We start from the raw sequence: 24,055 nt of genomic DNA, 5'->3' as shown, positions 1-24,055 counted from the left end.
TGGTCAAAAAAGTGTGAAACATTTAGTTCTTGAAACACCTGCAATAATGGAATGTAATTATTTTAATTATCTTAATATCTTGCCACTCCTAGTTTCTGTAAATAAAGCAGTTTGAAAACAAGCAGCTTTGTCATTCCAGCAGAAATATCGGTGGCACTTGTGTAATTACACACAAAAGTACTGAGCAGTGTAAGCTAACTACATGGCTAAAGATAAGGTTTAGGGGTAGCTCTAGGTTAGTACCTAATTAGTGTCATTACTACAATAAGTACATAGTATGTTCATGCGAAACAGGACTGTAAAATAAAGTGCTACCGAAATATCTTAGCCTACATGGGTTGAATATTGTCTTAAAGGAACACGCCACTATTTTTGAAAAAAGTTGAACTGAAAAGTTGAGTTTGACCATTTTCGAATCCATTCAGCCGATCTCAGTGTCTGGCGGTAACACTTTTAGCATAGATAATTGAATCTCATTAGACCGTTAGCATCTCGCTCAAAAAAATGACCAAAGAGTTTCAATATTTTTCCTATTTAAAACTTGACTCTTCTGTAGTTACATCGTGAACTAAGACCGACGGAAAATTAAAAGTTGTGATTTTCTAGGCCGATATGGCTAGGAACTATACTCTCATTCCAGCGTAATAATCAAGGAACTTTGCTGCCGTAACATGAGTGCAGCAGTGCAATGATATTACGCTGCAAGTCTAAACATGTCTCACTAGGGGCTCTATAGAACGCATTATTAATTTTCAGTGCATTTCTGAATTTGATTTAGGCTTTGGGCACATCCCGATTAACAACAACTACAACCACATTAAAGGCACAATATGTAATTTTCACCACTAGATGTTGCTTAATTCATTAAATTAAAAATATATTGTTGAAATATTTTTGATGGAAAAATTTATTTTTGTTAGCCACTTGACAAAATAGTGTTGTCTCTGAGGTTCAAACATGTTACTTACAGTAAATCAAGAAAGCTCAATACAGTTAGTCTTATTGTTTAAATTACATAAAAATGATTAGTTTTCTGTCTATAAATGTATCCAAACAGTAGTTCCCTTGTTTAATAAAACACAATGTATTAAAAGCATCTTTGGTGTTTCCATGTTTTAAAACTGGATATCAAGAGTAACACAGATATGACGTCAACGAAATGACACTGTTTGGATCCTGGTTAAAATAGCCGATTTCTCTTGGAAACATTTGGGACAATGCAAGTACACAATTCAACAAAATATATAACACTGTTATAGTGGTTTTTGGATATTTTAATCCAAAAATCTTACATATTGTGCCTTCAACCACATTGTTGAAGGGCAAAAATTATATGCATACTAGTATAGATTAAGTTTAGTGAAGTGCTTTCTCACAGGATCGGCTGTGCTCCTTAGAGAGGAGGTAGTTGGCCAGCGGTGGGGTGTAGGTGAGACACTGCACAGTGGAGTTGAGGAAGCAGGTGTTGCCCAGGTTGTGGAGTCCGGCTCCGACACGATACACCCGCTCCCACTTCATGGATAGCTTGTTCCCAGGGAAGAGCATCTTCTGTGGGGCAGGGATCCCATCACTCTGCCCAACGCTCAGGCTCTCAGATACTGACGAAAAAGACAAGACCAGTTTATTAAAAGAAAAATACCTTTACTTGCATTACAAATCATATGAAGATCAAATATAAAACTACATGCACATGGTATTTGGCGTCATTCACATGTGATGTGCAGAATTAAGGTGCGGTCACATTTAGCACTGTTTAATGAATTTTCACTGGCAAAATCCAGTTATTTCAAAAGTAACCCATGCGATCAGGAATTTAAAGTGAGGGAAAAAGATTTCCTCAAACAGCTTTTGAATCGGGTTGGTGTTGGTCAAATAAATTCACTATGCTAACAATACTATGCTTGGTTTAAAAATGAGTTCTTTGTGAGCTGTGCTTTATATATCACTACACTGTTGACAGTAGACAAAGGACCTTTTATGCCCACAAAATTTCACAGAAACGTCGCTAATGTGACCACACTTTTAAAGTTACTGAATAATTTAGTTTGTTTAAAGGATTAGTTCACTTTCAAATGAAAAATACCCTAAGCTCTACTCACCCTCAGGCCATCCTAGGTGTATATGACTTTCTTCTTTCTGTTGAACACAATCTGAGAAATATTAATAAATATTATGATGCATCTGAGCTTTATATTGGCAGTGAGTGAGATCAATGAGTATAAGCTGAAGAAAGTGTCTCCATCCACTTCCATCCATCATAAACATACTCCACATGCCTCTGGGGGGTTAATAAAGGCCTTCTTTCTGTAATTTGAATATGGAAGGTGGTCTGGCAGAAGCTAGATATTTTACTTCAAAATTATTTTTTACACAAATCCATCGCTTCGCTTCAGAAGGCCTTTATCAACCCTCTGGAGCTGTGTGGAGTATGTTTATGATGGATGGAGACACTTTCTTCAGCTCATACTCATTGATCTCACTCACTGCCATTATAAAGCTTGGATGCGTCAGGTTATTTATTAATATTTCTTAGATTGTGTTCATCAGAAAGAAGAAAGCCAAATACACCTAGGTTGGCTTGAGGGTGAGTGAAGCTTGGGAAAATTCTCATTTGAAAGTGAGCTCCTTTAAAAGGTACAGTTTAAGCTACAGAGGGTTTTTTTTTTGTAGTTCACCTACAATCTGCATCCGTCTGTCCAAGAACACATGACACGATGTGTAAACTAATATTTGAAGGGTGCACGACCTCAGAGAAAATGCACAACTTCAAGGCCAATTTTAGTCCAATTGACATGCTGGACGAAGGCGAAATACAATTGATTTTATCTAGGTCTGTCAGTCTGATTTTGTGAAAACTGGACTTTTATGATTTTATTACCATTTTATGATATTACCATTTTATCCTGATGATTGTTTGTTTTTAACACCAAGCCTATTTTTGGCAAAAACCATACTTGCATTAAACTAAATAAAAACTAAATATAATGGATTTAAGACCTGTTTTTGATTAAAAAAAAATAAAAAATACCCAACTAAATTTGGAATAATTAATTAGATTAAAAACCTTTTCAGCAGTAACAGAATAAAACAATTATCAAAACAATAAAATATTTTTTAGCCTTAATCTCATTTCTTAATTGTTCATTTTAATGACAATCAATTATGAAAAGATAACATTATTAACAATAATAAACAACCCTGGAAAATGTGCTGAAACTGTGGGTCTGTTTGCCTTAAAGTGATCTTACTTTGTCTTTTAATCTGAGCGGGTTCAGATGGTCTCTGTGCTGCTGCCCCATCATTCTTGGGATTCAGGATCACATATTTCGTTTTGAGGTTTTCCAGCTGGTAGCTGAAGCCTTTGCTGGCCGGTTCAAACTCGATCTTCTGCAGCAGCACTTTCTTGGCAGATGATGCCAGCAACTTGTTGAGGTCGCCTTCATCGCTGGAGTCCTTGCGGCCCGGCTTCAGGGCCTCTTTGAGCTTGTCCACTATCGGCATTGTGTGTCACTGATGAAGAAAAACAGAAAAAATTAGAAAAACTGCTCTAATTTTAAAACTTTCAAACTTGCATTACTTGGTTAGAAGTTTCACTATAACTTGGAACAAACCAAAGATTTTCCAAGTATAAAGTTCAAGCCAGATCAACAAATCTGACACATGGCAAGCAAGTCATTTCAGTAGATATCACAACCTTATGTCAATCTGGCAAACCAAGCAAGGCGCATTTGAAAAACAGGAGCCTGTACATGTGCTCAAACCGATCAAAGTATCAGTAACACAACATGTCATTTACCCACAAATCACAAGGCTGCATTAACAGAGCTTTCGTCTGCCTTGACAGATGATAACTTGCACAAGACTACATGAAATGAAACATCCAAACATTGTGTCAGAACAAAATCCAATAGGTGAACAGTTAGGATGTGGCAGGTGTCTAGTTACATAACAGCAACAGCTCTGCTACTAGGCAAAAGCGCACACCCATCAGGTACTGCTGAGACTGCGTTTGAGAACGAACAGAAGTCGATGTAACAGAAACGGACAGGGCTAACAAATGGTCAGGAACGATACTTGCATAAATACATGCATGCACATCAATAAAGCAGATTGAATTAAATACAAACATGTTTTTACATAAATTCATCTCCAGGTTGAAAAATTATAAAACTTACTACATTGTTTAAATCACTAAGTATTTGTGAAACTATGAATGAGCAATCATTCACCACATTATCTTTGAAAAGCAGAAAAATGACATGCATATTCTAAAACTGTCACTTCACATCAGATTTACTGCAGGGCAAACGGCTGCACTTGCCTTGACTGCGACTGTTGTTGACAAAAAGACCAGCTGTGAGATCATTTTTAGTGCAGTGAGATCTCTACTCTCATCAAGCCAATGGAAAGCGCATCTACCAGTATCTACACTGTATGGACAAAGGTTTTGGGACATCTGATCATTACACCAACGGGAAGTGTAATGGCATTACATTCTAAATACATAAACGTTAATATGGAGTTGGTCGCCCCTTTGCAGCTTATTACAGCTTTCACTCTTCTGGGAACGCATTTCACAAGATTTGGGAGTGTTTTTTGCCACAGTTGAGAATTTTTGAGATCAGGCAGTGATGTTGGATGAGAAGGCCTGGTTCGCAATCTCCTTTCCAGTTCATCCCAAAGGTTGAGGTTGAGGTTTAGGGTTCTGTGGGGCCAGTCAAGTTCTTCCACACCAAACTCATCCATTAATCTCTTTATGAATCTTGCTTTGTGCACTGGGGCAGTCATGCTGGAATAGAAAAGGGCCATCCCTGAACCGTTCCCAAAAAGTTAGAAGAATAGCATTGTCCAGAATGTCCTGGTATGCTGAAGCATTAAGATTTCCCTTCACTGGAACTAAGGAGCTAAGCCAAACGCCTGAAAAACAGCCCCATACCATTATCCCTCCTCCATCAAACTTGTTGGCACAATGCAGTCAGGCAGGTAACATTCTCCTGGCATCTGCCAAACCCAGACTTGCCCATCAGACTGCCAAATAGAGAAGCCCGATTCATCACAGAACAGCTCTCCACTGCTCCAGAGTCCAGTTGCGGCGTGCTTTAAACCCCTCCATCCCAGGCTTGGCATTGTACTTAGTGATGTGAGGTTTTTATTCAGCTGCTCGGTCATGGAAACCCATTCCATGAAACTCCCGCCGCACAGTTTTTGTACTGATATTAATGCCAGTGGAAGTTTGGATCTCTTTAGTTGTTCCATCAGCAGAGCGTTGGTGATGTTTGCACACTATAAGACTTTACATGGTCTTCTGCTTCATGACAGAGCTGCTGCTGCTGTTCCTAAACTCTTCCACTTTCCTATAACCATGGAATATCCAGCAGGAATGAAACTGACTTATTGCAAAGCTGGCACCATATCACAGTACCACACTTTAAAGGGATAGTTCACTCAAAAATGAAATCTTTCATCATTTATTCACCCTCAAGTTGTTCCAAACCTGTATAAAATTTCTTTCTTCTGCTGAACACGAAAGAGTTTTGAAGAATGTGTGTAACCAAAGAATTGTGGGGCACCACTGACTTCCATAGTACGGGAAAAAATACTATACAAAATATCTTTTGAAAGAAGAAAGAAATTTATACAGGTTTGGAACAACTTAAGGGTGAGTAAATGATGACAGAATTTTTCTTTTTTGGGTGAACTATCCCTTTAACTCTTCATAACGACCCATTTTTCTCACAAATGTTTGTAACACCTGTGGCAATGAGTCCGTTTATACACCTGGGTCTATTTTATATACTGTATTTTATAATGGATCTATTTTATGCACATGTGAAATGTCTGAATTCAATAATTAAGAGGAGTGTCCCTTTGTTTTATATAGTGTAACTTTTTATGGTAGCATCCAATTGTTGACATAAGCTACCTATATTATACATGAACTAACAATGAAAAATACTTCTAAAGCACTTATTAATCTCAGTTAAAGTTAATTTACCAATATGACTAAAATTAAAAGTTGTTAATATTTAATGGAGCTCAACTAAAATGAACAAACAATGAACAGTTGTATAAACCAAAGTTAATGAAGACTAATAAAACACTGCAACATTGCTTTTAAGTTTTTTTAAGTTTAATGTCAGTTTGTGCAGTAAATAATGTCAAATAATCAGGCCTTATTGTAAAAAGTTGTTACCGTTTTTACTGATTACACAAAGACATTTAAAGAGAAAGACATAACGCATTTAAAAAAAAAAAATCAGATCCCACTATTTTACTGTCCTTGTATGTACTTACTGTTGTAATAACAGTGAATTATTTATAAATACGTGAAACTAACCCTAGACCAAATCCTGTATTAACTATGTTTAATTAAAGGATTAGTTCACTGTCAAATTAAAATTAAAACAAGCTTTATTCACCCTCAAGTCATACTAGGTGTATAGAACTTTCTTCTTTCTGATGAACACAATTGGAGCTATATTAATAAATATCCTGACACATCTGAGCTTTATAACAGCAGTGAACGTGACCAACAGGTATGAGCTGAAGAAAGTTCATCCATCCTTCATTAGGGATGTGCAACGATTAATTGCGATTAATCGTTTGCAAAATAAAATCTGTGTTTACATAATATATGAGTGTGTTCTGTGTATAATAATTATGCATATATAAATACACACACATACATGTATAAATTTAAGAAATATATGCATGTTTAAAATATATATATATATATATATATATATATATTATATAAAAATATAAATATATATATATATATATATATATATATATATATATATATATATATTACATACAAATATAAATATATATAAATCTAACATTTTTCTTAAATATATACATGTATGTGTCTATGTATATATACATAATTATTATACACAGAACACACACATATTTCGTAAACACAGACTTTTGTTTTGCAAATGATTAATTGCTATTAATTGTTGCACATCCCTATCCTTCATAAACGCGTACTCCACATGGCTCCAGGTGGGTTAATAAAAGGCCTTCTGAAGTGAAAAGATGCGTTTGTGTGAAAAAATATCCATATTTAACAAGTTATAAAGTAAAATGTCTATCTTCCGCCAGACAGCCTTCCGTATTCAACTTAGGAAGCAAGCGTAATTAACGTTACACTTTTTTTTGGTAAATTGAATACGGAAGGCGTAGGACGTAGCGCAAGCGTTTTGAAAGGCGAGAGGCGTTTATTTATTCAGGATATTTATTAATATAACTCTGATTGTGTTCATCAGAAAGAAGAAAGTCATATACACCTATGATGGCTTGAGGGCGAGTAAAGCTTGGGGTAATTTTAATTTGAAAGTGAACTAATCATTTGATATAACTCAGTACTTAAATATATAATTACTGTAACAAGGACACCTTAAAATAAAGTGTAACCCAAATAATCACAAAAGCACCTCTTTTATCTGGCTTAGTATTTATGCAGACAAAGCTTATTTTATAATGCACATTTGGTGCATTCAGGACACAGATGAGCAGTAAAGGCTGAGTTGTTTTCTGCATGGTCTTACTCATCAGGTCTAGTGCTGACGTACAGAGCAGAGGAGCAGCAAGCGGGCTGCACATGCATCAAAGCCACAAGGGCAGACTAACCTTCATGTGCACTTGCGCTGAATGGTGACACGGTCCTGCATGAGCTGCGCTCAGCTGAAAGCACTGATGTAACCACATGCTCCTGTGCGTGTGCAGCTTGTGTGCATCAAGACATTCTCTGGGCATCTCATCATTCTACTGAACATTTTATGTAAGCGTATACATACAATGGCAGATATTAATTATACCAAGCATGAATACAGACTCTTAATATCATCTAAATTCAGTTGTGAAAACATCAATTGAATCAATATCAGGTTAATGCTAGAATGATTTAATTATTTACAAAATAGAATAATACAATATAACTCTATAAGGAACACTAACATATCTATGAGTCATAAATCAATGTTTGAGCCCTAAAAAGAGTCATATTTTGACACTGTTATTAATATACAAACATAAACTGTCCTTCCCTGCAGTAGAGTCGTTCACAATCTACATGCAGTAAAGAGCTCTTCATCACTGACAAACAATAGGAGACATCTGCAAGTTTAGTTTCTTACAATAGACTAGTAGCCAAGATATCCACCTCATCCAGCACTCTTTTTGTTTTCTGTCTTATAAAGTAAACTGTTACTATTATGGCGAGTGATCTGTCCAAATGAATCAAACTGAAAACTGAAGACTTTTTTTGAAATACCGTTTGGCCTATTAGATCAACAGAGTGATTAATTCAGCACAGCCAGCTCTGGTTCTACAAGGTTGATGGCAAACATACAGCAATGAATGCTGAAACACTGTCAAGGAAGACATTTCTCAGGTCTGTATAGCCTCCATCACCAGACAAGTATTTATCAGTAATATTTCACTGAGGGCCGTGCCCCAGTTAAAAGTCTAACGATGCCCCACTTCAAACTCCATTAATTTATTTTCTATTGGAGAAAAAAAAAAAAAAAAAAACCTCAATCGACCCTTTGCAAAGACCTTAAGCCTGAAACACACCAGGTCGATGGCGACGAACTAGTGGCATTGAAAGCAGACTGTGGGGTTGGCTCACGACGGCAGTTTCTGGGTCCAAAGTTGGCCTGACACACCAAACCAACGCTCGACAGCCGACAGCCAAGTAGCACATCCGTTCTGTGTCTGCGTAAGATGAAATGCCTTTCCTTACCAGCAGGTGGCAGTAGCTGAACAGCCAATCAGAATGATCAGATGGCTCAGACGAGCTCCGACGAAGTAGCCGAAAAAAGCCAAAGAGGACTAACTTCAGCCGAAGGTGCAGAACACACTGAGAAAACTTAATTGTCCGACAAACAAAAACTGCCCAACAGCCAACCATTGGTTTGGCTGTACTTACCGTTGCTACATCTGACAAGCCTTGCGGCTCTCACGCAACACGTCCATTTTCTCACACAGTGAAAAACACATTGCGGAGCAAAGAGGACACTGACAATGCACGACAGAGAAGATACAATAGTTTTGGTATGAAACAAAGTCTCAGCTTTCACATTATGTCAAATTTAAGAAATGCAAACACTAAATAGGCTATCACTTAATGGCTCTTTAATGTATGGTTATAGATCTCTGTAGTGCCTCAGTTCAAGCAGCTTGTGAACCAATCATCTTCCTCTTTACTACTAGCTATAGCACAAAATATACATGATTGAACATCAGAAGGTATATTGTTTCAACCAGCGGAAAGACGTCAATTAGGGCTGCATAATTTATGTGATCTGTGATCAGTAGTAAATGCTTCTCAATCTGAAAGCCAGAGGGCGCTCTTGCGCAGAATAAACATACGATTAAATGCATAAAAAAATGCATTGATTGGTTTAACAGAACTAATAAACACACAGTGCCTTATTCTGTGTAAGAAGCCACATCTCACAGAAGGACGCTCAGCTCTCGTTATGAAGTGTGTTTGGAGTAAAAACATGTTAGTAAATGTTGTGTTTTGTTGGACAAGATGTTTATAAATGCTTCTCGTGTCTGGAACAATGTTTTATGCGTGTTGCTTTTTCAAATGTACATTATAAGCGACTCAAACTCGCAGTGATTTCAGATGGATTCGCATTTGGAGCCATACTTTATTGACAAGCTGCGCATGGAAAAAAAATAATAATCGCATCCTTTGCAATTTCATAATCACATTTAAGCGATAATCGCATTCAAAGTTCAATATTATTTTTCATATTGTGTGATAAATCGTGCAGCCCTAACAATCAATACACACCATTTTCCAAGTTCAAGTCCACCAATGTTAATCTACCAACTCTCCTGTCTAGTTTGTTTGTCAGACAAAATGGCAGATTTAGCGTTATGATTGGTCAGATCGCCTGTCAATTAAAAATCTGGCAAAGGGTGAACTGAAATGATTCAACACCACTAAAATTAGCATATTAATACAATAGTTTGTTAATTTTTGCAAGGTCAGGTTATGCCATGAACAATAAATGATCCTTTTACATAGTTTACGGTTTTACAGCAGCAACAGTAACTATGGCTAGCATGGAACTAAATAGCTCACAAAAGAACTGTTAAAACAAGAACTATAGAAACAACAAACTGCATGTTTATGCCATTAAGAAAGTCATAAGTTATAAATCGTTCAATTATAATGTTAAAAATTACAATTATTGGTTGCGGTGTTGAACCAATTTGTATTGTACTCAACATTATTAAGTTAATAATGAAAATAAATGATTAACTTATTTATCCACGTGTCAATGGTACAGTACTTTCTGGTTAAGGTGTTCTTGTTACAGTGTAATTGTACTTTTAAATAGTGGGTAATATTAATACACATCGTACTTACTATAGGGATAGTTGCATGTAATTATGCATAATTTACTGTAGTAAGTAAGTAAGTACATGTAACACACCGAGAGATAAAGAGTTCCCCAGTATCTCGCTGAGGTAAAGTCTAAAGTGTAACAGTTAGCCGATATCCGGCTAAAACCACGTGTCCAATGAGGACTCATGTGGCATTTAACCAGTACATAGTAACCACTGCTACTTTACAAACTACTTCATAGCTGTTCTTTTAGACAGTTATTTTATTAAAATATACTAAATGTTTCATTTTTATTCAGTTTATGAATTCTCGAGTGGCTGCGCCTCAAAACGTGTCTAGACAGCAGGTTTGGCCATTACAGCACGTGCAGCTGAGCTGAGCTAACCAGGAACTACATGGACTGAATGCAGCACGCGCTACTGAAGCCTTCAAGTGCTCTGGGTAGGCAGCTAGGTTTTGAGACACAGCCTAGAAATGTATCATCCATTACTCCGCACAATATCCACACGGTTCATACAACTCAAAGTTTAAATATACGAGATAAAAACCCTACTTTACTCGTTGTGTTAACTAGCTCGGTGGATGTCATCAGCAAATGTGACAGTATTTCATGTAGCAGAAGCCAGCGCGTTTATTAAAGATTATCATGGTGCAGCTAACAGGGATTCAGTGCACAGAAACATATGATGACCAAGGACACCGTGATGACGGCTTATGAATCAACTCTACTGGCCAGCACAGGTTGTTTACCACAAGACTACACTATTAATGTCAGTGTGTTTCGCGCGGGTCGCGTCCGAATACGCGCCGCAGTCGCTAGTTAGAGCAGCTAGTCACACTAGATACAAGCTAGCAAGCTACTGTAGCATCTGCTTTAACGTAAACAGTGCGGTTTCCGTCGACCTTTCTACACATTTGTGTATTTAACGTTGGTAAAATGTAGCGACAAGCACTGCGGTCAGTTTACTGCAGATAGAAACGGCTTCACTTCCTCACAAAGCGAACGTGGCGTTCAAAGTGCTGCAATGTGCTGCTTCTAACCCTCATTTGGGTATTTACTCATAATCCACCACCGTAATTCACCACCAAACGCATGCGAATAACATCAGATACGTACCCATCCGTGAATGATCGCGAATCGTTTGATCTGTTTTGATGTTAAGACTATATTCCGCTACGAAGCCTTCATTTTGTTACGTTCTCTCCCCCATGCTGCATTATCAAAGGGCGTGTGCATGCGTGATTGACATGCCTGAGCGGCCAATCAGTTTTGAGAACGACTGTGACGATACACTTCATTCATAGCGCCAGTGTCCAATCAGAGGACGCAGATCGATTGCTGTCTAACTTTAAACATGGATCCTTCCAATTCAAGAAATGTTTTACTCGGACGGAAGGCTGACTTCGGTGTTGCCAGGGATTTTAAGACTGCAGGAGGGCGCTAGAAAAGAAAAAGTCTGACGAGGTTATTAAGGATACACCTTAGATACAAAATATACAACGTAATTATTTATAAATAAAAAATTATATATATATATATATATATATATATTAAAAAAATATATATATATATTATTTTAATAAACAACATGTTGTCATTATAATTTCGTGATTTATAATTTCAATGTATACTCACATAGTGTAAACCCTTTAATGCATGAAAATGTATAGTTGCAATAATAGTGTAATTCTCAGTGGGACCATCCTATTTGGGATCTTTGGAAGAAAAGGGAAAAAACAAAAAAAAATGAAAACCCCCTGGATTAGGATGTAGTTTTAGTGATAATAATCTATGGAAAGATAAAAAGCATAGGTATGGATTCTTAAATATAATAAGACGTATACATATGATGGCACAGCACAGAGCTGGTGAACGAAATAAACTGATTAACTACATGTACAGATGACACATTAAATTATGAATTACTGTATATGTTTTCGGTTAGTATATGCTATCCTATTAGCGAGTCATTCTACGAAACGAGTGCCATTTGGGTCCGCAAGGTTTGATCAGATGCAAAAGGCACAAAAAATGTCCCAAAGTGTGTTTCCAAAGCTTAAAGTTATTAATTCAAGTGTTCTTTTTAACATGATATATGATTAAATGCTTGTTTTTGAAGATTAACATACTATTTTTAATAATTTTTCATTATTACATAGCCAATTTCACATGTCCGTGTTAACCAACACGACAAATAAGTTATATATTTTTTCAAACATATACTATTTTCAGGATTATATATGTGTCCCTGTTTACATCAATATATTTATACACAATAAAACTTTTTTTTTTTTGTAAATATTTAATGATTTGTGCGCGTCCCTCAGTTTGACTTACCACCCAGTCACACTAACTTGTTTTATCTATAAATAATGCACTGTTCCTTTAAATGACATCACAAAGCCGAAGTGACATCATTTCAGCCTTATAGTCACCAAGAACAAAAGCAGGCAACTATGTACATTTTTTAAATATTGTTTATTTGTTGCTTTTTCATGTTAGGCAGGGCCCTGCAAGCTCAAACAAAAATAGATTTTATTAAAATAGTTTTTTATTTTTATTTTTTTTACATTATTAAGACAAAGAAAATTATATTTCAGATTGAATGCATGTATGCTAGGTGAAAAACTTGACCACGTGGGAGATTTACGGAAATTTTGGGATGAAATTTACCACCCCGTCATGTTTTTTTGTGACGGGGTGGTAAATTTCATCCCAAAATGTCCCACGATAAAAATCAGGGTTCCCTTGGTAAAATGTGCATTCCAAGGGCTAAATATCATGCTATTTGGGCTCGCTTCAAGCCGTGGACATGAAAAACAACCTGCGGCAACAGTGTAAAAGTAGCACAATTCCATGGGAAAACCGCAGACTGGGCAACACTGTTTGGTTCATTAATTCAAATTCACTCACTCACTCTTTACTCAATTTGAAGGTCTCCCCTCCCCCAGTTTTTAGAGTTAAAACCAGCAGATCATAAACACTTTGTCCATAACACCCCGTCACAGTGAACCACCCCGTCACATTTACCACCCCGTCACAGGGTCATTTTGTTAAAAGTTTATGGAAATAAAATTAAATATTACATAAATTAATGTTGAATTATGTTCTTGTTGTGTGGACTGATCAGATAAATGTAACTTTTTTTGTATTTTTTAAATGAATTCATTTTTTTTAGTACAAACAATGAGGCCATTGAAACATCAAATTCATATTTCAAGATTAAAAATCCAAGAATAATAATAAAAAAAATATTACATTACAGACTTTCTATTGATGGTTTCCAAAAAAGGGACATATTACTATTAGGAAAACATTAGATTTTAAAAATCTACTTCTTGTTTTATTGCTCTAATGGCATACATATTGTCCATAACTTAGGATAATAGTGCCTGAGGTGGGAAAATATGTTTTTGGAGGATTAATATATATAAGTTGTAGATTTGTTTAAAAAAAAAGTTTGTTCTTAATGAAAATTTAGAAAAAAGCACTACTCTAGCACTGAAATGCTGAATTTTGAGCTTTGTACAATTCTGATCTACTTTTGATTTATTTATTTATTTTTTTAAATTGCTATATGCACTGCTAATATTTTTAGGTAAATAATGATTAATCGATTATTCTTTTCTACATCACACTGGATAAAGCGAGAGGCTACTACTTGGATAAAACTGCAAAGTGTCATAGTGGGGTAAACCATAGAGGGGTAAACACTAGCAGTACCACTAGGGGTCGCAGTGCGCACTGTGATAACAGTTTCCCATTGGATTTCATTGTTGTGTCTTATGGACACCGTCAAACCAAGATGATTAATGGTTCAAAAGCTGAATAACTACTAATAATTAAAACTAGGCCTATATGTTTCTTATTCTGCGTCAAGTTGGAACATTATATTACCAGATAATAACACCTATACATATTTACGATTATGTCAGTAAGACAATTATTATTCTTTACATAAAACACCATCGAGGGGACAAAAAACATAAGCAAGGCACAACTGCTGGGTATATTACCGAACAGATACTAAAAAATAATAATAGTTCAGTGGACATTGCTGCTCCTTTATTCAAGAATGCCATAAAAAGTTTAACAATGAGTAATAAACTTTAAAAGGCATGCAAAAGCTAGCTCTCAACAAGTCTGTTTTCCAAGTGGCTCCAGCACGGGAAATCTCTCACTACTTCCAAGAAAAGTTGTCATATGACTGCACAAGGAAAAATATCACAAATGTACAAAAATATCATGGGGAAAACATTTCTAAGACATGACCAGACATAATCCCTTAATATATGCAGTTTCAGTGAAGAATGCAGAGTCATAAAATTAAAGCGTTCACTAATTTAACCAACACTTTATTACCAAGATCAAGAAAGAAAGAAAGAAAGAACATTATATATGTTTTGGACACATTCAGAGCAGAATGATTTTGATATAAATTAGAAAATTTTGTATATATTACATACATTTTTGCTAAATCTATGTATGTTGCTATATGCACAGACAATATACATTTCTTACACATGAACTCTGGACACATGAAGGTTTGGACACAATAATTCTATTATACCTGTCCTGTATTATTACCATTTTCTCAATTTTAGAATAATAGACATGTCAAAACTATGAAATATGGAATTTATGCAGTAAAAAATGTTAAACAAAATCAAAACCTAGTTCTCAATACCTTCACAAGTTCATATGCTGGATTCCTGCTGGATGCTTTTCCTTCATTATCTGCTTAGCAAAACTATTCATTCGTTTTTTTAAAGAAAGTCAAAATTCTGGAGAAAATGCCATCATAAAGAAATAAAAATGCTCTTTTACAATTCATATGATATTAAAATCCTTCTGCCTAAATGCTTGAAATTAGTTTTCAGGATTTCAAGATTACAGTGCCTGTGCTTGAGGAACTGAAAAACATGTTGTAATCAATTTCCTCTTTATTGGAGAGCAACAATATAACAAAACAACACTTGTGTTATCACAGTGCTTATGAGAAACGTTTCTGCCTGACATAATATTTTAACACTAGAAGTAAAATTCACTTGATATATTAACATGCAACCAAATGTACTGTATGTCCTGTCTGGGTTAATATTACACAGACATGCTTGCATCACAATTCATCCTAAAATCAAAAGAACAATACAGAACATAGTAGCATGTCCATATATGTCAATGCTGATTTTAATTACTTGTACTTGTATTACTGTAATAATGTGAATCACACTGTATGGAGACACTTTTTAAAAAATAAAAATAAAAAACAAAATAAATTAAATGTATGATGTTCAAATATTTATTATGTATTTGTAATTTGTATTACCATAACAAAAATTGGAGGGAGGGCATCTTTATGATCTTTAATGTTTATTGTTTTTCTTACACAAAATATGATCCATATTATTATTACAAAAAATATTAGCATCTACATCTTTTTTTCTTTTGAATTTGGGGTGAGCCCTTCATGGCCCAGACATGTTCTTGACAGGTTTTATGAGATCTAGAATGCATTTGCAGAATTCAGGTGTGAGTTGGTAGCTGTGTTTTTGGGTGTTTTCTGAATGAGTAATGAAACGGAGGACTGGTTTATGGGTCCTCAATGTCCAAGAACTCTCTTTTAGGTGGGGTGGATCCACGGTACCAGGCACAGCTGCTGTCGTTCCTCTTAACGCAGGTGAAGTGCTGAGCCTGAGTGCCCTGAACAGTTCCCTCCAGCACCCAGTCAGTCCAAAGACATTCTCTAGGGTCGCTAATGGAACAGGGAATGGCGGAACACCGGACCACCTGCACAAAGACAAGAGGGGAAGAGCTGTGAGACAGACAGACAGACAGACAGATAGATAGATAGATAGATAGATAGATAGATAGATAGATAGATAGATAGATAGATAGATAGATAGATAGATAGATAGATAGATAGATAGATAGATAGATAGATAGATAGATAGATAGATAGATAGATAGATAGATAGACAATACCTTGCAATCACAGCCCATCTGATAGCGCTGACCCAAGCACTTTTTCTGTGTCATGCTCAGATCCTCCCAAGATTCAATGTAGTCACAAAGACTTACACGCAATGTGTCATTTGAATCCAAATTACCTGTGCAGATGAATGAGATGATGTTGGTATAAAGGTGGCACTACAGTTTCTACAGTTTACAAAAGCAATAGGAGTGGCTGTTTCCTGGATAGCATTCTCCTCTCTTACCTGTAATCAGGTACTCCTTTTTGCCATCACTCTCAAATTTGACCCCGCACAAAGCTGAGGAGGGGCCCGTGAAGACGGTATCAATCTCGCGATCAGGGCCCTTGAACATCTAGTGAAAGAAGAAGATATGAGGTAGTCATTTTATTTGATTTGGTATGCCTTAGTTTTTCAGTGTTTCGAAAATAATAAGGTGAATTTATGACTGATATGAATATATATATATATATATATATATATATATATGTATATATATATATATATATATATATATGTATATATATATATTAGTATGTATATTTATTAAATATTTTAAAGTCATCAGTGATCATTGAAGCAACTCAGACTCAATGAAAAATGCCTGTGGCGGAATATTACGTTGCTTGTTGCACATTTCACAACACTGAAATGCCCAGTGAGTGGCAATAAAGACATGCTGTGTTCAGTTTTATCCAAAACAGACGAACGTGAATCTGGCAGCATTTTATTACATTGGCTGTTGTACGTATCTCTATTGCGTTTAAACATAACCTGCCGCCAACACTAAACATAACAATATAGTGAAACAAAAGCAAACAGGAGATAAAAATGTTATCATACCGTTTTAGCTTGCTTCTAAAAGTCTTTAGAAGGTTAGTTCAGCCAAAAATGAAAATTTGGTTATTTATTACTCACCCTCATGTCGTTCCACACCCATAAGACCTTTGTTCATCTTCAGAACACAAATTAAGTTATTTTCCCCCATAAACAGCAAAGCAGTTACCACTTTTAAGGCCCAGAAGGTAGTAAAGACATCATTAAAATAGTCCATGTGACTACAGTGGTTCAACCTTAATGTTATGAAGCGACAAGAATGTTTTTTGTGTGCAAAAAAAAAAATCCCCCAAAAATATTGAATTTATTCAACAATTTCTTCTTTTCCGTGTCAGTCTCTGACGCCGTTCACAGAGCACCACGATGCACATAGAACCCGGAAGCCCTGCACTGTGTTTACAACGTGAAAAGCATCGGAGACAGACACGGAAGAGCAGAAATTTTTGAATAAAGTTATTTTTGTTTTTTTTATTTTGCACACAAAAAGTATTCTCATCGTAAAATTAAGGTTGAACCATAGTAACCACTATTTTAAAGATTTTTTTACTACCTATCATGGCCTTGAAAGTGGTAATTGCTTTGCTTTCTATGGGATTAGACAGCTCTTAATTTTTGTTCCAAAGATGAATGAAGATCTTACGGATTTGGAAAGACATGAAGGTGAGTAATTAATAACAGAATTTTCATTTTTGGGTGAACTAACCCTTTAAGCTCTTTTATTGTGACCCGCATTTTTACCAGAGTGCTTCTCATCACAAGTGCAGTGTTGTACCAGGTGAGGTTACAAGCATGTTTACTTTGTCAGAAAGCAATGCATATGGTGCTTTTATATGATGTCAAAATGTATTAGTTTGTATTAAGACTCATAGCATAGTATTGTGCAAGGAACCACTTTATTAATTAATAATCTGCCCTGTCATCATAATTTGTGTGAAAATGAATAAAAGTTGCTGGTGTTTTGCTGCCTTGAATGTTTATTTCAGCTGGTTTTCAACTGTAGTGAACCTTATGTACACTTTTGCACATATGTTGGTAGATGTACATTTTTCCAATGAGGCTATGTTGCAACTTGGCATATCATGGTATGAGTAATTATATCACAGTGTAACGGAGTGTATCTCATAATTAAAGTCATTCAGACATAACAGCAGTGGTTTTGTGTTTGGATTCATGTATAGCCAAATAAATCAGTGCTAAATTGAAATCTGTGGATAACAACATAAAGAATATTCTCCACTAACCTTCATCTGTTTGACGTCGTATCGGATCATTTTGACTGGATAGCCATAGGCATCATTGCCGGTAACCACCTCCTTCTGTCCGACTACTTTGGCTCTGATGACTGGAAAGACAAACACATTTAAATATCCATTAAACTTTAAATGTTTCGCCATGTTTTACCCCTCTCCACAGTAGATGGGTTTTATTCTCCAAGTATGGAGTAAGATGACTTGTCTTGCTGTTGTTATTGTGCCTGTACTACAGGTGCTGAGAGCTGGGTGTATGTATGGAGACACATGAGTATTTGATTAGCGGAGGGTCATGCATGGAATGTGCTCTCAGCCTGATATTCAGGAAGCCAGTCAGCAGTCTGACTCTAGCAAGAAGTTTGCCCCCCACTTGCCCGGCCGCTTTAATCTCCACCCTCACACTGCCTGTTCCCCATTGAGCTGCTGACATACAAATACCAAACGCTCAGTCCAAACTCATTTCTCTATTACAGGATCACATGCTTTGAGCAAAATAGAGATTGAAAGACCAGATTTTTACATGAAATCTTCTTCCTCTAGCAGTATTAGGTGGTTGTGCCTCACCAAGGTGTTGCTACGCAATTGCTTAAGTGCTTAGAACGGTTGTTGCTGTGCAGTTGCTAGGATGTTTTGAAGTTCTACACTCTTAAAAAAAGTTTTTTTCACAGCAATGCCATAGAAGAACCATTTGTTTCCCTAAATAACCTTTCAGTGAACAGTTCTTAAAAGAACTTTTTTTTTTTCATTAGTGTGAAGAACATTTTAATAATCTAAAGTATATTTTTCCAGTATAAAGAACCTTATGTTCAATGGAAAGGCTCCATGGATGTTAAAGGTTCTTCATAGATGCCAGTAAAGAATCTTTATTTTTAAGACTGTATGTGGTTTCTAGGGTTTTCTGGGTAGTTAGTTATTGGGACTATGTCAAAAGAGCTCACCCTGGTCTCTAGATTTTGCTCAGGTCTCTCCTTAAAAGCAAATTTATCGTCAAAGTTTTATCGTCAAAAATTGTCGAAATACAGAAAAAACACATCTTTTCCACAAATTGCATGATTTGAGGTGTATATATATTATATATATATTATATAAAATAATATTTCACAATATATTTTCTACTTTTATTGTATTTTTGATCAAATATACCCGAGCATAAGAGACTTTTTAAAAAAAAAACATTTAAAAGAATTTACTGACCTCAAACTTTGGGACACTAAGGGGACAGGGTGGAAAAAAACATGAGATGAGAGGAAAATAATAAGTCAATTATTTTGCATTCGCTCACAAAATGTTTTGCGTTCCCTTAAGAAACTTTGCGTTCGCTCGAGTGATTTTGTGTTCTTTCCGAGTGAACTCGGAATGTTTTTTGTGTGCAAAAAACCCCCCCAAAAATATTGATTTTATTAAATAATTTCTTCTTTTCCGTGTCAGTCTCTGACGCCGTTCACATGAGCACCACGATGCACACAGAACCCGGAAGCCCTGCACTGTGTTGACAGCGTGAAAACATCGGAGATAGACACGGAAGAGAAGAAATTGTTGAATAAAGTTATTTCTGTTTTTTTATTTTGCACACAAAAAGTATTCTCATCGTAAAATTTTCGCAAACGCAAAGTTTCTCAGGGAAATGCTAACATTTTGCGAGTGAACGCAAAGTTTCCCAGGAAAACGCAAACATTTTGCAAGTGAACGCAAAGTTCATCAAAATATTTCTTCCCATCTCCCATATATTTTCTTCACCATGTCCCTTTAGGAGCTCTGTAGTATTGTAAAATATCCCAATAAAATTCTTCCCCTCATCTATCTGAGTTTTCAGAGAGCACATACCGTCCGCATAGTCAGGCCCAAAAACAGAGCGTCTTTTCTATTGGCCACACACTCAGAATGCCAAAGTCACCCACAGGATCCCAGTCAAGTCAGGCATGCCTCACACATCAGTAACACACACAGGGTTTATGCTGGTTTAATAACAGCCTCCCCTTTCCACACATTCATTCCATACTGAGGCGGAAGTTAGATACACAGTGTGGGTGCTGTTTTCAGCTCCAGGTATGTGCGGGGAAAAGGAAGCCCTCCACATTATTTATTTACTGGTTCTGTAGGTCGCGTGGGAATACCGAATCTATAGGTCTGACTGGATGCGCAGCTGTGAACAACTACTGCAGGAAGAGTAAAACAGAACTGACAACTTCTTTCTGAGTATCATTGTATGTTACTGAACTGAAATGAATCAACACTGGACTGACTTAAGCTGAATATTGACACTATTGTATTCTGTAGAGCTGCTTATAGCTGAATTTAGCTGATAGCTGAATCTACCAACATTAACACTGTTATATTCCTGTTTATCACTGTGAAGTTGCTTTGAAACAATCTCGATTTATATATATATATATATATATATATATATATATATATATATATATATATATATATATATATATATATATATATATATATATATATATACATATATATATATAATGACTTGATTCTCTCAAAACCAAATGTAATGTGGGAGTTTCAAACGGCCAGCATCATGAAGCCGCATACAAGAATAAGGTTGGCAATTCTGTGGTGGGCAGCAGATGTTGTTTTCAACCAATCACTAAATGTACAGGTGGGCGTGTGGTCATTGGGGTCTAACTCCAGTGACCCAAGTTTCACCATCCGAAGTCATGTAATGACCATCTTACGAACGTCAAAGATAAACCACAATATGTTGCTAGCATGTGGCAATGCTTTCTCAATTTTTAGAGTTGTAATCAGCCTGTTGAAAGAGGTTTTAATCACAGGGCCACAACAGACAATGGAAAACGCATAGGTCATGTAATGGCAGGGTACTGTAGGGACACTGAAGGTCAGAGGATCTGAGGCAGGTTACACACAATGACACAGTAAAGCTAAAATTAGGCTGAAGATTCTCCCCTATTACTTCAACTTTGCTGTATTTCCGAGTATGCTGCACAGAGGTAGAAATGTGTCAACAGATGAAGATTCTGCTATATAGTTTATGCAGCAGATGATGGGTGATTTCTACTGTTTGGTGGATTTTGGATTGAGCAGGTTTTATAAAAAATCAAATAGAGGCACACAATGTCTGTCCAAGCTCAAGTATAACCTTATAATTCAGATCAAATATTTCATAGAAATATAGGAATTTTTTTTGCCCTGTTACATGTCATGACATATTTACAAAGTGTTACAGGGTGGATGTTTTAAGATATAATGAAGCTCATTACTAAAGAACATCATCATAGCAGATGATTAACATTAATCAACATTTTCACATTCAATATGAATTGACATACACTGAAAATTATGAAAAACTTTGTTCTTTGTTCTTGGTGTTGCTTTCCCTCAAAGGAAATTATGTAATTTATTTCAAGTCATGTGCTTAAGGTTAAGATTTTAAAGGGCAAACAACACCAAAGTAACAGGTTGGATTGTTTGAGGGACATATTTACACATTTTTAAATATATATATATATATATATATATATATATATATATATATATATATATATATATATATATATATATATATATATATATATATATATATATATATATTTTTTTTTTTTTAAATAAATAAATAAATATATATATATATATATGCATCTCAGTAAATTGTATTTTATGTCAATGAGAATAAGTAAATAAACATACTCAAAACGGATAATTTTGAAATATATACGTGACAATTCATCTGTAAAGTGCTTCAAAATTTAATGTTTTTATTTTTTTTTAAATCTTAAGTCTTAGGTACTAATCATTATGACTTTTTTGTTAATGGGGTACATCTATGCGTGGAAAACCATGTGGCATAAACATTGTATACCAAATATGCAGCACTGATTCATCAGGGACATAAAATCCACTAAACTGTATGGCCCAGATATACATGTTAATCACATGAGAGTGATGAATATACATGACATAATGTGAATATACAGAGTGGGATGTGTCCCAAACAAGTCAAGATTGGGCTGAACTTGTTATTAAGGGAAGTGAAACATTTACTTATTGTTGCCAAGTAATGTTACACCTTGATGTATTATTATTCAGAATTTAACAGGTGTGTGTTAAATTGTTTTATAATGACTTGTGTAATGTGACTCATCCGATCAGAGCTTAACCACAGAATGTTACTTTTATTGTTTTGAGTCTTTTGCTTTAAATAGCTGTTAATGTAAGACTCATCATTCATTCGTGATTATATGAATAAACTTATCCTTTAGTTTTTTGCCTATGAAAGTAAAAATAATCAAATGACATATGAAGTACCTTTCATTTCTACAGTATTTAATTCGCCGAATTATATTGCGATAACTATATTGTGATTTAAACCATTACAGTGATATAACTGCTATAATACTAAACACATTTCTAAGTTAAGGGGTCTCCATCTATCTATCCTTGGCAATTAAACCATAGACACAGTGAGACTGCACTTAATTTAAGGTGTCCTTGTTACGCCAACAAGTATTATGTAATATTAATTAACATGTAATTACTATAGGGATAGTGTTAGGGTTTGGTTTACAGTTAATCACTTGTAATTATGCACAATTTACTGTTATTAGTAAATACATGTAACGTGTGTAGCAATGAAACTGTAAAATAAAGTGTTAGCCACCTTGATTATTGAGAATACTAATCAAATGAATCAGAGGGAATGAAACTATTAAGAAAGATGGAAAACATGACAGGCCCTGTTGTGCCTTTTGGGAGGATGTGGTTATTCACACTGATATATCCCTATCATATTAATTAAAGCATAGCACATAAGCAATTTTAATATTCTGTCATATCAGTGGCTCTGAACACTAGAAAGTTTTCTTTGACATTTGTAATTAAATACAAGGCCTATATGCTATTGACTGCAGTCTAAATGAAAAGTAATATACTCTACAAATTCATTCTACAAGTTATTTATTTAATAAAATGCATAGATTCAGAATAAAACATGTTGTCAGATGCATATGAATATAGAGATGCTGACATACGCACACTACACACAGAGAGAGACAGTGTATCAATATAATATAGACATGGTTATGGATATGAAATAGTTAAATGGATGGAATCTTACCGACATCCGCATTGCAATACGCCTGCTGAGGATGTTCAGGAGAGCAGCTGCAGGCTTCGGCAAACTCTGTGGCTCCGCACAGCACTAACAGCAGCAGAGGAACAACACTGCACGAGCGGCTCATCTTCACTACAGAGAGGACTCTTCACAAGTAACAAACGCGTAGGTCTCCAAAACCAAGTTGCTTCCAAAGACAACGCTGCCTTTGAAACGCGGACTTCAAAAAGGTTAGATGAGAACCTGACAGGAGCGAAAGAACTAACCTGCTGCTGAGGAGGACGCACTAATGTCAGGACCGTCTGGATGGATATAGCGCTCTCTCTGTGAATGGCCCTGCTTTTTATTCCTGTCTGAGCTCCGCCCATTTGTAGTCTGCAAATGACTTTTCACTTTTTGCCCTGACTTAGTCATCATGTCCTCACTTTTTGTCTTTTATTGATATTTTCACTCTCTTTTTTTTACGTTAGCAGACTAAAATATGAGTAATATTGTAATTTAAGGACAGTATTGCAGAAACAGCTATTGGCC

At 35.7% G+C, this 24,055-nt stretch overlaps 2 protein-coding genes across 5 annotated transcripts in view; both read right to left on the bottom strand.

The window, feature by feature from the left end:
- usp36 (ubiquitin specific peptidase 36) overlaps positions 1-11,626 on the bottom strand; it is a 34,375-nt gene extending 22,749 nt beyond the window's left edge. For 3 of the 4 annotated variants that reach the window (XM_067382792.1, XM_067382794.1, XM_067382795.1), the window contains exons 1-3: positions 11,493-11,626; positions 3,249-3,510; positions 1,377-1,598 (exon numbers count right to left, since the gene is read on the bottom strand). In XM_067382792.1, coding sequence (XP_067238893.1) covers positions 1,377-1,598; positions 3,249-3,501 — 475 coding nt within the window. In that variant the 5' untranslated portion in view covers positions 3,502-3,510; positions 11,493-11,626. Of the gene's footprint in view, positions 1-1,376; positions 1,599-3,248; positions 3,511-7,638; positions 7,777-11,492 lie in introns of all 4 variants that reach the window. The other variant, XM_067382793.1, reaches the window with a different exon arrangement.
- A 2,798-nt stretch (positions 11,627-14,424) lies between these two features.
- timp2b (TIMP metallopeptidase inhibitor 2b) lies at positions 14,425-23,851 on the bottom strand. The gene is made up of 5 exons (XM_067382791.1): positions 23,528-23,851; positions 18,427-18,527; positions 16,595-16,703; positions 16,362-16,486; positions 14,425-16,166 (listed from the first exon to the last, which is right to left on the bottom strand). The coding sequence occupies exons 1-5, from the start codon at positions 23,649-23,651 to the stop codon at positions 15,969-15,971; spliced, it is 657 nt and encodes a 218-aa protein (XP_067238892.1). The 5' UTR covers positions 23,652-23,851; the 3' UTR covers positions 14,425-15,968.
- Between the last annotated feature and the right edge of the window lie 204 nt (positions 23,852-24,055).

This window comes from Chanodichthys erythropterus, chromosome 3, assembly GCF_024489055.1.
Source record: "Chanodichthys erythropterus isolate Z2021 chromosome 3, ASM2448905v1, whole genome shotgun sequence".
In the NCBI taxonomy this organism is placed as follows: domain Eukaryota; kingdom Metazoa; phylum Chordata; class Actinopteri; order Cypriniformes; family Xenocyprididae; genus Chanodichthys; species Chanodichthys erythropterus.
The sequence above is the reverse complement of the archived record's forward strand: the minus strand, read 5'-3'. Positions and strand labels throughout refer to the sequence as shown.

Coding starts and splice junctions, on each gene's coding strand:
- timp2b (XM_067382791.1), bottom strand. CDS start 23,651: ATGAGCCGCTCGTGCAGTGTTGTTCCTCTGCTGCTGTTAGTGCTGTGC. Junction 18,528..23,527: donor GTATTGCAATGCGGATGTCG/GTAAGATTCCAT, acceptor TTGTCTTTCCAG/TCATCAGAGCCAAAGTAGTC. Junction 16,487..16,594: donor AAAGGAGTACCTGATTACAG/GTAAGAGAGGAG, acceptor TCATCTGCACAG/GTAATTTGGATTCAAATGAC.